The sequence below is a fragment of the Mastigoproctus giganteus genome, chromosome 5 (genome assembly GCF_048544385.1).
Source record: "Mastigoproctus giganteus isolate SK-2022 chromosome 5, ASM4854438v1, whole genome shotgun sequence".
In the NCBI taxonomy this organism is placed as follows: domain Eukaryota; kingdom Metazoa; phylum Arthropoda; class Arachnida; order Uropygi; family Thelyphonidae; genus Mastigoproctus; species Mastigoproctus giganteus.
The window spans coordinates 48,204,225-48,215,929 of NC_143579.1; the positions used below are offsets into that span (position 1 = coordinate 48,204,225).

The 11,705-nt window shown below is 43.0% G+C and overlaps 1 protein-coding gene across 1 annotated transcript in view; it reads left to right on the forward strand.

Moving 5' to 3' along the window:
• The window catches only part of PolrMT (mitochondrial RNA polymerase), a 395,821-nt gene extending 384,718 nt beyond the window's left edge, over positions 1-11,103 (forward strand). Inside the window, exon 30 of the mRNA XM_090374544.1 lies at positions 11,002-11,103. Within this exon, the coding sequence (XP_090230670.1) occupies positions 11,002-11,103 (102 nt within the window). The remainder of the gene's footprint in view (positions 1-11,001) is intronic.
• Positions 11,104-11,705: the final 602 nt, after the last annotated feature.

The following is an 11,705-nucleotide window of genomic DNA, read 5'->3' on the forward strand; positions in this document are numbered from 1 at the left end:
ATGCTAATGTGCAATAAGCATAAGAAAACTGGGTTAATTTCAATGGGTGACGTATCCTTCTTTTGTACAACTATATACAAAAGAAATACTTCTTTTGTACATAGTTCTAGATCTAGTAAATAGGTAGCCTGATTTCATATCGGTCCATATTATAATGGGCCAGTGTCAAATCAGGCTGCCCACTATTTTTAAATACATATACACCGATGAGCCAAAACATTATGACCAGCGAGTCGTTATGCAAATCGAAGCAACTGCATGGCGTGGGTGTGCAGGTCGGGACATGGTATAAAGAACACCTGATACCTGAACTCTGTTAATCAGTGTTACTCTTGTTCTTCAGATGGGAAAGGCAGTGGACTTAAGCGAGTTTGACAAAGGCCAAATTGCAATGGCCAGAGCATATCCGAAACTGCACGGCTAGGTACTAACCATGGTCAGCCGTGGTTAGTACCTGCCGAAAGTGGTCTGAGGAGGGGGAACCCATGAACTGCCAGCAAAGTGTTGGACGACCACGGCTCATTGATGCTCGAGGTGAGCAAAGGATCTCCTGGATGGTATGCGGCAACAGAATGGTGACTGTGGTGCAACTAGCCAGTAATTGGAATGCTGGTGACAGGAGTAATGTGTCACAACACACGGTACATCGAACCCTGCTGAAAATGGGGCTGTCTAGCTGCAGGCCACTCCGAGTGCCCATGCTAACCAAGGTTCACCGGCGACAGCGCCTACAATGGGCATGCGGCATCAAAACCGAACCTTGAGTGATTGGAAGAAAGTTGTCTAGTCTGATGAATCACATTTCTTGTTGCACCATGTGGACGGCCGGGTACGTGTGTGTCGTTTACCTGGGGAAGTGATGGTGCCTGGATGCACCGTGGGACGAAATCAAGCCAGTGGTGGCAGTGTCGTGCTTTGGGCAATGTTCTGCTGGAATACCCTGGGTCCAGTCATCCATGTGCTGGGGTTGTGACGTCTACCACCTGCTTAAACATCATTGCTGACCAGGTACACCCTTTCATGGCAATGGTCTTCCCCTCTAGCAGTGCCATCTTTCAGCAGGATAATGCGCCATGCCACACCGCCTGGATTGTTCGAGACTGGTTCACGGAACACGAGGAAGATGGCCAGGTACTGCCCTAGCCTCTAAATTCTCCAAACATCAGTCTCATTGAGTATTTATAGTTTGTGTTGGAACAGCAACTCCAATCTGCGGCGTCTCAACCACGGACCTTACAGGAGTTAAAGGATCTGCTGGTTACGTGTTGGTACCAGATACCACAAGACACATTTGCTAGCGTCCATGCCTCGCCGGGTACAAGCTGTTTTGACTGCACGCAGAGGACCAACATCATATTAGGTAGGTGATCATAATGTTTTGGCTCATCGGTGTATATTATTTACATTACAAATTAGTAATACAGCAGACTCTCGATTTACTGGGATCGGATTAACCGTGACGCTTCAAGAAAGACTCAAAAAAAAAAAAAAAAAAAATCAACCAGAAATCATAAAATTCAAGTAATAACTAGAATAGGTATAAACAGATATTTTGCAGGTTGTAAATAAGCAACAAGAAGCAGCATTATAAGTCATCATTAGGAGATTAGTGTACCTATTATCTTGCAATCCCTGCTGTCTTCACACCCACTGCTAAAAAAAAAAACAAAAAAAAAACACGACCAAATGTTTAGTTTGATTTAGTGCGTCACTTCGATTGTTGTGTTCCATCGCACCGCAAAAGGACAAATTTTGTTTTGTTATTTATGTCAGAATTATTTTTTTTGTTTGTTTAGAAATCGTGAAAATGATGGGCAAACGCAAGAGTTGCGCTTTCAATTAAACAAAAACTTGAAATTATTCAAAATTTTTAAAACGGTGCATCCGTTAAATCTCTAAAGAACCATTATAATGTTGGCAACTAAACCATACACGACATTGTAAAAAATAAAGGGAAGCTATTAGATTTAAAATCGACATCGTAAAACGTAAATGCTTGTCCAATACGCACTACTCACGTATTGGACATGCAAGTAGTGCCTGATAAATTTTTTATCTATCGCCATACATTTTACATAGGTTGCTGAACATTTTTCTATACAGTGTCCCCAACTTATGTAGATTCGGACTTATATGTCTGAAGATTTCAGTGAAGGGGACACATTTCACCATAATAACGTAAAAGCCCATAGAATTCCGGCTATTGGTACTATAGAAAATGCAATAAGATCGAGTTTACTACCCGTTTATAACGAATTGCAGTAACAGAAAAGTCCAGTAACCCAGAAAGTGCAAATAGTTTTTATTGTTTTTTGGCAGTGGCCTCCAGAAATGTGCTTTAGTAAAATGTGAGCTCGCGTGGGGTGATAACCTTGTGAAGTTCTTTTCAGAAAATTTAATTTTGACCGTTATCATGGTACCGACTAAGAGAATAAGTGACAAAGTGTAAAGTGTATTCGTGTCTAGCGGCACCGGAGGTTCCCCCCAACTCCACGTTGCTTTCATTGTGGGTTTAACAGTTCACTGTAAAGGCCAGAGATTTAAAAGTGTATAGATTTTGTAAGTTTAGTGTTGTGTATCGTTGTTCTTCTGGCCATTTAGCCGCTAGACCCCTGCTGGGGCCCAACGTTGTCCACACTTAGCCTCGTGGAGGCAGACCAGGTACCCAGCAGTTGATATTTTACTCTGGCAGGCCCTGCCACCTAGTTTCCTGAGATTTCAGTGGCTAGGGCCTTAAAAAAAAAAAAAAAAAAAAAAAAATTTTTTTTTAAATAAAAAAATAAAATAATCGCTGAAAAGGTTTAAGCCGAAAGAGTTTTGCGTGCACGGTTTCAGTTTGGACATATTTTAATTTTTTAACATTGTGTGGGACGTTCGCTGGTGTATAGACAGAGTAGGGGAGAGAGACTAAAGACTGGGGGGAAAAGCCAGAAGTATGGGGACAATAGAGTAGGTGTCCCCAAAAGCAGTGGGGCAGGCCCATGCCCCACCAGAGGTAGAGAAGCGGGGAGTGGCAGGGGGGGAAACAGCAAACCGTCTCCCCCCTGCCTGGGGATTGGGAATTAAAGGTGAATAGGACTAGGGTGTCCTATTCATACCGTCATATGGCGTAATGCAAGTAGTTCCTGCATTTATGTCCAGTCCGGGCTTTTTGTCACTTGGTTTGTTTGCATGTACTCATCTTCGTCGGTTAGTTCCTATGGCTGTGTTCTGACCAGGTTCCTTGTCACTTTGCTATTTTCTTGATCTTTGTATGGTCCTGTTGGGTCCTTTGATCCATTTATGGCCTCACTTTGGTCGGGGTTGTCTTCTTCCACGCTCATTTTGATTTCCTCTTACTCTTTGCAGTCTTGTGGGGTGGCCGATTTTCTTCGAGCATGTAATTTACTTTCATTCATTGTGGATGGCAATTTCCGTTCTTCTTCGGTCGAAGACTTCTCGTGCAAATTGGCTGAAAGCTGCGTAGTCGTCTTCTGTGTCCAAGAGATGGTGTCCTTTATTTTTTGGTATGTACTGTATTTTAGTTATTAGCAGGCTTCTGTGTTCCTCATAGCACTCACAGTCGTGCATTATATGATGCCATGTTTCAGGCTCACCACAGGACTGCAAAGAGTAAGAGGAAATCAAAATGAGCGTGGAAGAAGACAAGCTCCTCCGTTATACCCAGCATGTTCAATTTTGCCTTGAATGGGCCATGGCCCGTTAGTAAGTACGTTGCATTTAACCCCGGGTTAAACCACGGGAGGCTTTTGGATACGTCTTGGCAACCAGTGGTATGAATCTCTTCGTCACTTCGCCTTTATTTGATGCTGTCCATCTGTCCTGCCACAGCTGTAGCAGGTGAGCCACGATTCTATCCTTTTCTGCTTTGCGGTTGTTGTTTGGTTCTAGGGTGAGTCCATAGATGTTAGTGGGTGTTCCCTTAGACAGGTGGTACATGAGCCCGCAGCGAGTCACCTCCAGGTCCAGTGGGAGGACTCCTGTTAAGACCTGGAGGGCGTGCGTGCTCACTGTTCTGCATGCATGGGAGATGATGAGCATAATGCTACGCTGGATTGTGTCCAGGTGTCTTTTATTTATTACTGTTCCTGCTTTTTTGTACCATATCGGGGATCCGTAGGTAATGGCTGGGATGAAAATTGCTTTGTAATACAGGGACAGGGTTTTTCTGTTTAATCCCCAGTCCCTGTGTGAGACTCTTGCTATTAATGCTGCGTAATTCCTTAGTTTTTCTTTCAGGTGGATGATGTGAGGGGTGAAGGATAAATTACTGTCGATTGTAATTCCTAAGTATCGTATTTGTTTTGCAAGTTTGATGGTTGCTCCTGCTATCTTTATTTGCGGTGGTCTGTGGATGTCAAGCACTCCTTTCAGTAGAACAGAGTTCGTCTTTGTGGGTGAGATCTTCAACATGTGTAGCTTTGCCCAATCCTGTAACACCGGTATTGCCTGGTTTGCATGAGTCTCCAGGCCCGATCTGGAGTCCGCCTCCACCATCAGGACCAAATCGTCAGCAAAGGCCTGGCAGCTCACTTCGCCCAAGTCCTGAGCCAGGAAGTCGTCAAAGACAAAGTTCCACATGAGTGGCCCCAAGACCGAGCCCTGGGGGCAGCCCCTGCGGACCCATCGAGCCACTTTTCGAAAAGGTGTTACCACCTCAATTCTTCGGTCAGTTAGGTAATCCTTTATACACTTGTAGAGGTTTGTTGGGAGCGCTGCCTCCCAGAGCCGGCCGAGGACGCTCGGCCACCACAGGGTGTCGAACGCCCCTGCGAAGTCCACTGCAATGACTAGGAAGTACTTCCTGTCACATTGGGTTGCTCTGAATATAAGGTTTTGGACTGCTTCTGTGGTTGATAATCCCGGTTTGAATCCATATTGTTTTGGTGATTCTAGGTTTGCAGCTTTGTAGTGGTTCATAATTCTTTTGTGCAACAGCCTTTCGTATAGTTTACTCAGGGTAGTCAGTAAAGCTATCGGTCGGTAGGAATCCGGTTGTTCCGGTGGCTTGTTAGGGTTCTTCAGGATGAGTTTCAGATTTGCGGTTTTCCAGGAGGTCGGAAATTTCCCCGCTTGCAGGCAGCAGTTTAGAAGTTTGAGCAGGAGGCCAGGTATGTGTTCCACAGCCTTTTTGATCAGCTCCGGCTCCAGGAGGTCCGGTCCCGGGCATTTCTTATTTCGCATCTGTGCCGCAGCATTTTGTAGCTCCTCCATGGTGAAGGGCGGCTCCATTTGTTGCGATGCGTATGCCTCGTTCGCTTGGGAGATTTCTTCTTGCTTGTCACTGAGGTTGTCTGGGGGTTCTAGAATGATTGTATTTAGAATATTATTAATTGAATCATCCCATGTTTTAGTGAGGGATCCTTGAGGCGTTTTTGTTGCCGTCGTTATTTCCCCCCTGGGGAGCTTATTTGTGGTTATTTTGTATACAACCCCCCAGGAGTCCTCATTTCCGGTCGCAGAGACTAGTCGCTCCCAGGAGGCTTTCTTATTTTTCTTTATTTTTTCAGTGTAGGCATTGCGTAGCTGTTGGTATTGATGTCTTAGATAGGCTACCTCTGCGGGTGGCCAGGTTCTCCGCGCCCTCTGGTATTCTTTTCTCTTTATTTGAACTTTCTTTCGTAGTCTTTGTAACTCCGGGGTCCACCACGGCATGGCTCCTACGGAGGGTGTCTTCCTTTTCATCGCCATTTCCGCTGCAGTGGTTATAATGTGGGTGATTCTCCTGCATCCTGTCACTCTCCCATCCGGTCACTTCCTCTTGTGCTTTGCGGATCAATTGTTCTCGAAAGAGCTCCCAGTTTGCCTTTTTGATGGCGAACCTGCTCGCCATGTATTTGCCATTTGTTGGTCTTGGCATCGTTCTCTTGATATTGAAGGTGATTGTGCGGTGATCCGATGTGGTCCAGGCGTTTTGCACAGTCCAATCGGTCACACGAGCTGCTATGTTTCTCGTGGTTAGCGTGATGTCTATGGTTGATTCCCATAAGGTGTTGCAGTATGTCGGTAGATTGAAGGGTTGATTCTTTACAGTGAAGATAGAATTTGCTAGGAACTCCTCAAGCCTCTGTCCATTCCTGGTACCTCGTCGGTCTGGTGTAGTGCTGTGCCAGACAGGGGAGCGGCAGTTTACATCGGCGCCGATTACGACTCTTTGTCCTGCCAGGGTTTCTTGCACTGTTTGTAGGTAAGTGATAGCGAAATCTATTTCTATTCCGGGTCTGCAGTACAGCGAGATCATATACAGGCTGCCAACAGAGCTAATAATATGGGCACATGCTGCCCATGGCGTGCAGAGTTGTGGTATTTTTGTTGTGGTTATCTCAAGTTTCCGTACTAACACCGCCGCCCTCGGAGTGTCTTCGTTGCATTGTACAATTTTATATCGGAGCGGATAGCCCCTGACTTGCCCTGTGTGAGTGTAGAACTCCTGTATCAGGATAACATCTGCGTTTGCCTCATCAGCGCTTTGCCGTACTTGGTCGGCCACTGCTCTGGCCCGCTGTGCGTTTATTTGGTGCACCACAAGGGTTCCGTTATTAAATTTCTTATGGTGTATCCCCATAATTGATTCGTGACTGGTATGAACTCTTAGCTTTCTGGTAAGTTGGGCAGTTTGTGTCGCGTGTGGAATGGGCATGATCTAACCTCAGGGATTTGCAGTTGGTGCAGATGGGATCTTTTTCTTTCTTTGGGCAGCTGCTGTAATTGTGGCCCATTTCAGAGCAGTGGCCATATGTTGCTTCTTTTTGGGCGCAGGTGTGTGTTGTGTGGCCGTACTTGCAGCATCGGAAGCACCTTGGTACATCCACACGTTCTCTAAATCTATGACTGCTCCACTCTATGTATATGGTGTTTTGCATTCGTAGGATCTGCCATGCTTCGGGGGCCAGCTCTACCACCCAGTTGCAGTTTCCACTATTTGTAGATTTTGTTCTGTACTTGGGTATGATTAGCTGTTTTTCATCCTTGTCAGGTAATTGGTTTAAGAGGTTTTTTCTGTATATCTCTTCCCTTACACTTTCAGATGTCATATCCTGGTCAATATCAAAAATGATTACAGATGGCCCTTTTCTTTTGGGGGCCTCCGCGGTAAGGCCTAGGGTGAAGACCTTGGGGTTTGTTATTATCTGCTGTGCTTCTTCTCTGGTTGCTGTTTCAATAACTATTCCGAGGTTCCTGGTTTTTCGGATAGCTTTGATTCTAGTAGCGCCGAAGTCCTCTTTCAAGTTCTCTGTGACTTTCTTCTTTATTTCCTCACTGCTGGATTTTTCATTCCCTACTGGTCGTACAACCACTATGTTGGGTGTGGGCAGAAGGGTTTTTCTTTTGACCGATTGACTTTTGGTCTGTACATTTGTAGGTTTCCTCAGCGTTTCTGCGTAAGTGGGTGCCACAGCGGGCACCCACTTTCTGCGTAAGTGGGTGCCCGCTGTGGCATTTGTTTTGCCCCACATTCCATGTAGGCCTCCAATTTGGCCTTATGTTATTGCTTCTACGTGGACTTCTGTAGAACCGTTTCCAGCTTGGTCCAGATGGTCACAATTTCTCCTCTGAGTGCAGTGGTTATTCTGCTAGAGGATTCCTTCAACTTGTTTTCGAGCTGCACCCGGAGGGCCAGCATCTGGTCCAGAACAGAACCTTCGGGCAGCGTAGGGTCCATGGGGGGAGATTCCGCATTTTTTTGGTGCGTCATTGGCATCCCGTTTGTCCTCTGTAATGTCATTCTGTGTGGCAGTTACTTCATTTGTCTCCTTTTGCTCGGATTGCGAGCGTGTTTTCCTTTCTGATTTCGGAGCAGTCATTTTCCAATTTTTTCCTTTGGACGGGGGAGCTCCTGGGCGGGGGTTCTCCACCTCTTCTTGGTTTTCTATCAATATCGAATCATTATTTTGATCTTGTTCCCCAGCGACGGTAGTTCTGTCCGATTTTCTCTCCATTTTGTTGGTATTTCGGATTTAAGGGGTTTTCCGGATTATCGGGTTTTGGGCGTGCTAGTTGAAAGTAGGGCTCCAAGAGCTGTCGATGGACACTAACCACAAGTCTGTAGGTTTATTACGTCTCTTACAACTGTTAATTGCAAATTTAAGTTCTTCTGTTGGTCACGTGGTGGGGGAGGGAACAGCCAAGTGCTAAAGTGCAACCAGAGCGATGGGATTAGTTCCCTGTGGTGTTTTCGGGGAACGCCGGAGACGATGGTGACATCACGATTTCAATGTCTCGCACGAGTAAGAAGTTCACGCGTCATCATGGAAAGTTTATGGGAGGGGGGGGAAGCACAAAAGTCATGATTTTCTCTATAATATTGCTTCAAACACAGTCCAGAAATATTGGAACATTCTTTCTGTACAAGTTAACACAGGACACAATCACTATGAGGGCAACCTCCCCAGTCAACGGCCAGATACCAGCGTGCCAGCCACGTTATATTGGTCGGCTCTCTATTTCCCTGCCGTCAGCCACATGGTGACCAGTGCAGTCTGGCAACAAAGGAAACAGATAAATTACGCTGGGATCTAACTTAATACCCGGTAGAATGCAAAAAGTTTCTCACCAAGGGACTCCTGTACTGTATATCTTCTTGAGAGAACACACTGTAGAACATAAACTGTAGTTTAAACACATTTTTTACACAAAAATCACGGAGCGATATATCGTACGTCCGAACACAACGGCGGCCATATTGGCAGTCTCAGAATAAGTGACAGCGGTACTAGTAAATTTATCAAGAAAAGGAAAGCGATCGAGTCGGATCAGAAAATTAAAATAATAACCAAACATTAAAATAAATGGCCAAACATTAACAAGTATCACGCAGAATTCAGATTTGTCAGTGGCAATGGTGAACACGATAAAGGAGAAAGAGAGAATACGAGAAGCGGTGAAGCGATCGGCACCAATGAAGGTTAACTATAATAACCAAGGCGACGAAATACATATCAGTTTTTACAGTACAATAACATGCATTTTTTCTTCCTTTTATGTTTCCTTTTCTTATGTGCCACTCCGGCTACTTCACTGCTGTCCCCAGATAAAGTTTTTAATTGAACTAATTAAAAACATAACTATCTTTCTTCATTCTTCTGAGGACATTGTGGTTTTTGTAATTTTGGCATATTAGGGATATAGCAGCAATATTGTTTTAGTCAATTCCAGAGTTACATAAAACTCGACTTACATAAGAAGTCCTGAAACGTATCTCTTACATATGTCGGGGACTTACTGTATTTTTGGATTAACTGGGAAATTGATTATCCGGGAATTTCTTTTAACCCTCCATCCCAGAAAATTGAGAGTCTACTGTATATGAGGGGCATTCGATAAGTTATATACCTAAGGTACCTTTCATAGTTATATTTCAATGATTCATGATATCTCATATTCCTACATATGTCAACTTAAATCATACTAATTTTGATCCCACTATGTTTTTAGGTTGTAACAGAAAGAAGGATGACACCTATATCAAATTGGATTTGCTGAAATTGGAGCATTGTTCAGTCATCACGTTTCTCACCAAAGAAGGAAATGGGCCATGGTAGCTGTGTATGGCAACAGTCACCTTCAAAGTACCAGGTGAAATTCTTGTCAAAACAATTCAAGTGGGATAAAGAGTCCATTGAAGATGATCCAGGTCCAAGAAGGCCTGTGACGGTGACTACTCCAGAAATGTGCCAGGCTGTGGAAACCCTTGTGGTGAATGACAGACGTTTAAAAGTGTCCCAAATCTCTTTGGAATGTGACGCAACTGAAGGTGAGTGCAAGATGGGTCCCTACATTTCTGATCGCTGTGCAGATGCAGTTCAGAGTACAGTGTTGTGAGGAGAATTTAGAGCTTTATGGAAAGGGTCCTGAAACTTTCATCTTCAGAATCATTACGGGTGATGAAACATGGGTTCATCATATGATCCTAAGACCAAGCAAGAATCAGTGCAATGGAAGCACAAGGGTTGTCCCCAACCTAAAAAACTTTGGACACAACCTTCAGCTAGGAAGATTATGGCCACCATATTTTGGGATGCTGAGGTAATCTTATACATTCACTACTTAGAATACTTAAATACAAGCAGATAGTCACTGGGGAGTCATATGCATCCTTACTGTACAACCTAAGGGAAGTCATGAAGGAAAAATGCTGTGGAAAACTCCAGAGGTGTGCTGCTTTCAGCACACCTCTGGAGTTTTTCCACAGCGTTTTTCGATAATGCACCTGTGAACAGGTCACACGCTGTGTTGCTGTTTGTTTAAGAGATTGTGACTTTACAGGCCAGATCTGGTCCCCAGTGACTATTTCCTGTTTCGATACCTCAAGAAAAACATATGTAGATGTCGCTTTGCTGATGATAATGAAACAAAGTCTGCTGTTTCTATGTTCTTTGATGGACAGGATGAATAATTTTATTTATCTGGTATTTCCTCATTGCCAACAAGATGGAACAAGCGTATTTGATGTTCAGGGGAGTTACACTAAAAAATAAAAACAAATTTTTGCCTCTATCTCATTTTCTTCATAGGTAGGTAGATAATTTATTGAATGCCTCTTGTAATATGGTACTTCATCCCAAACAGCAAACTTAATATTAGAATTAGCTACTACTGACAGAGCATAAGGTGAGCCCTCCATAGTTGAGGAAACTAATAGTTAAGATTCTGATAGAAAAAGACGTGGGGTCTTAGAAGATTGCACATTGACATCATTGAGATTAGAACTGAGATCATGTATATTTCTGAAACAAATTAGGGAGTTTTTGAGAAGTTTAACTATTTTTGTAAATCATTATCTGTAAAAGTTAACATATAAATTGCAGTTTACTGGTTACTGTTGCTTTAGCAGATTTCTTTACTTTACTTTGTATATTAAAATATAGATCATATCTTCAAGATTTTTTTGTTTTTACCTTGTATTGCATTAAGTAAAATTGTATGTTAACTTCTTTAATTTATGAAAATTGAAAATGTTACTTATTTTTGCATATTGGTTTTTCTTGCTATATTCTGCAGGTATGTAGAGAGCAATTTCTGTCGCTACATAAAGAACCAATCCTAGAAAATCTTTCTGAATTTATGGTGCAGAAGTATACATGTACTGACAGGCAAGTTTAATGATATTATTTTGTTGCTAGTGAGTTTTAGTCTATATATGGCCTAATTGGATAGCAATATAATTGCATCTTTTGGTGGCCCCAAGTGCCAAGCATAGTAATTTCAGTGACCTTTCAGCAAATTATCTAGTGTGCCAATTATTATAAATAGCTTTATTTTTTGTGTGAGTTTTTGCAATCTCCTTAAACTCCTACTGCATATATTAATAATATTTAACACATTAAAACTTACTAATACTGAAAGGAAAGTCACCTTTCTTTATATTAATCAATTACTAACTCTTTTTTTTTTCCTGCTTGGTTACTACTAGGTGGCACCACTCCTGCCTCCATGTAGTGGGGCTGGAAACATGAGAGGAAAAGCTCTCACTCCCAGGGAAAAAAGGAACAAACATCATGGATTTTGACAAGAAAGTCACAAGATCCTCTAACTTGACCCAATGAACTCAAGAATATGAAGAAATTAATAAAACATGGCAAAAAGACAAAAAAAATATACACTGCCCTACAGTTAATATCCAGACACCTGCCTTTAGACAAAAAAAAAAAAAAAAAAAAAAAAGAAAGTGTTTTTATTGTGTCATTTAATATTTTGTGCTGAAA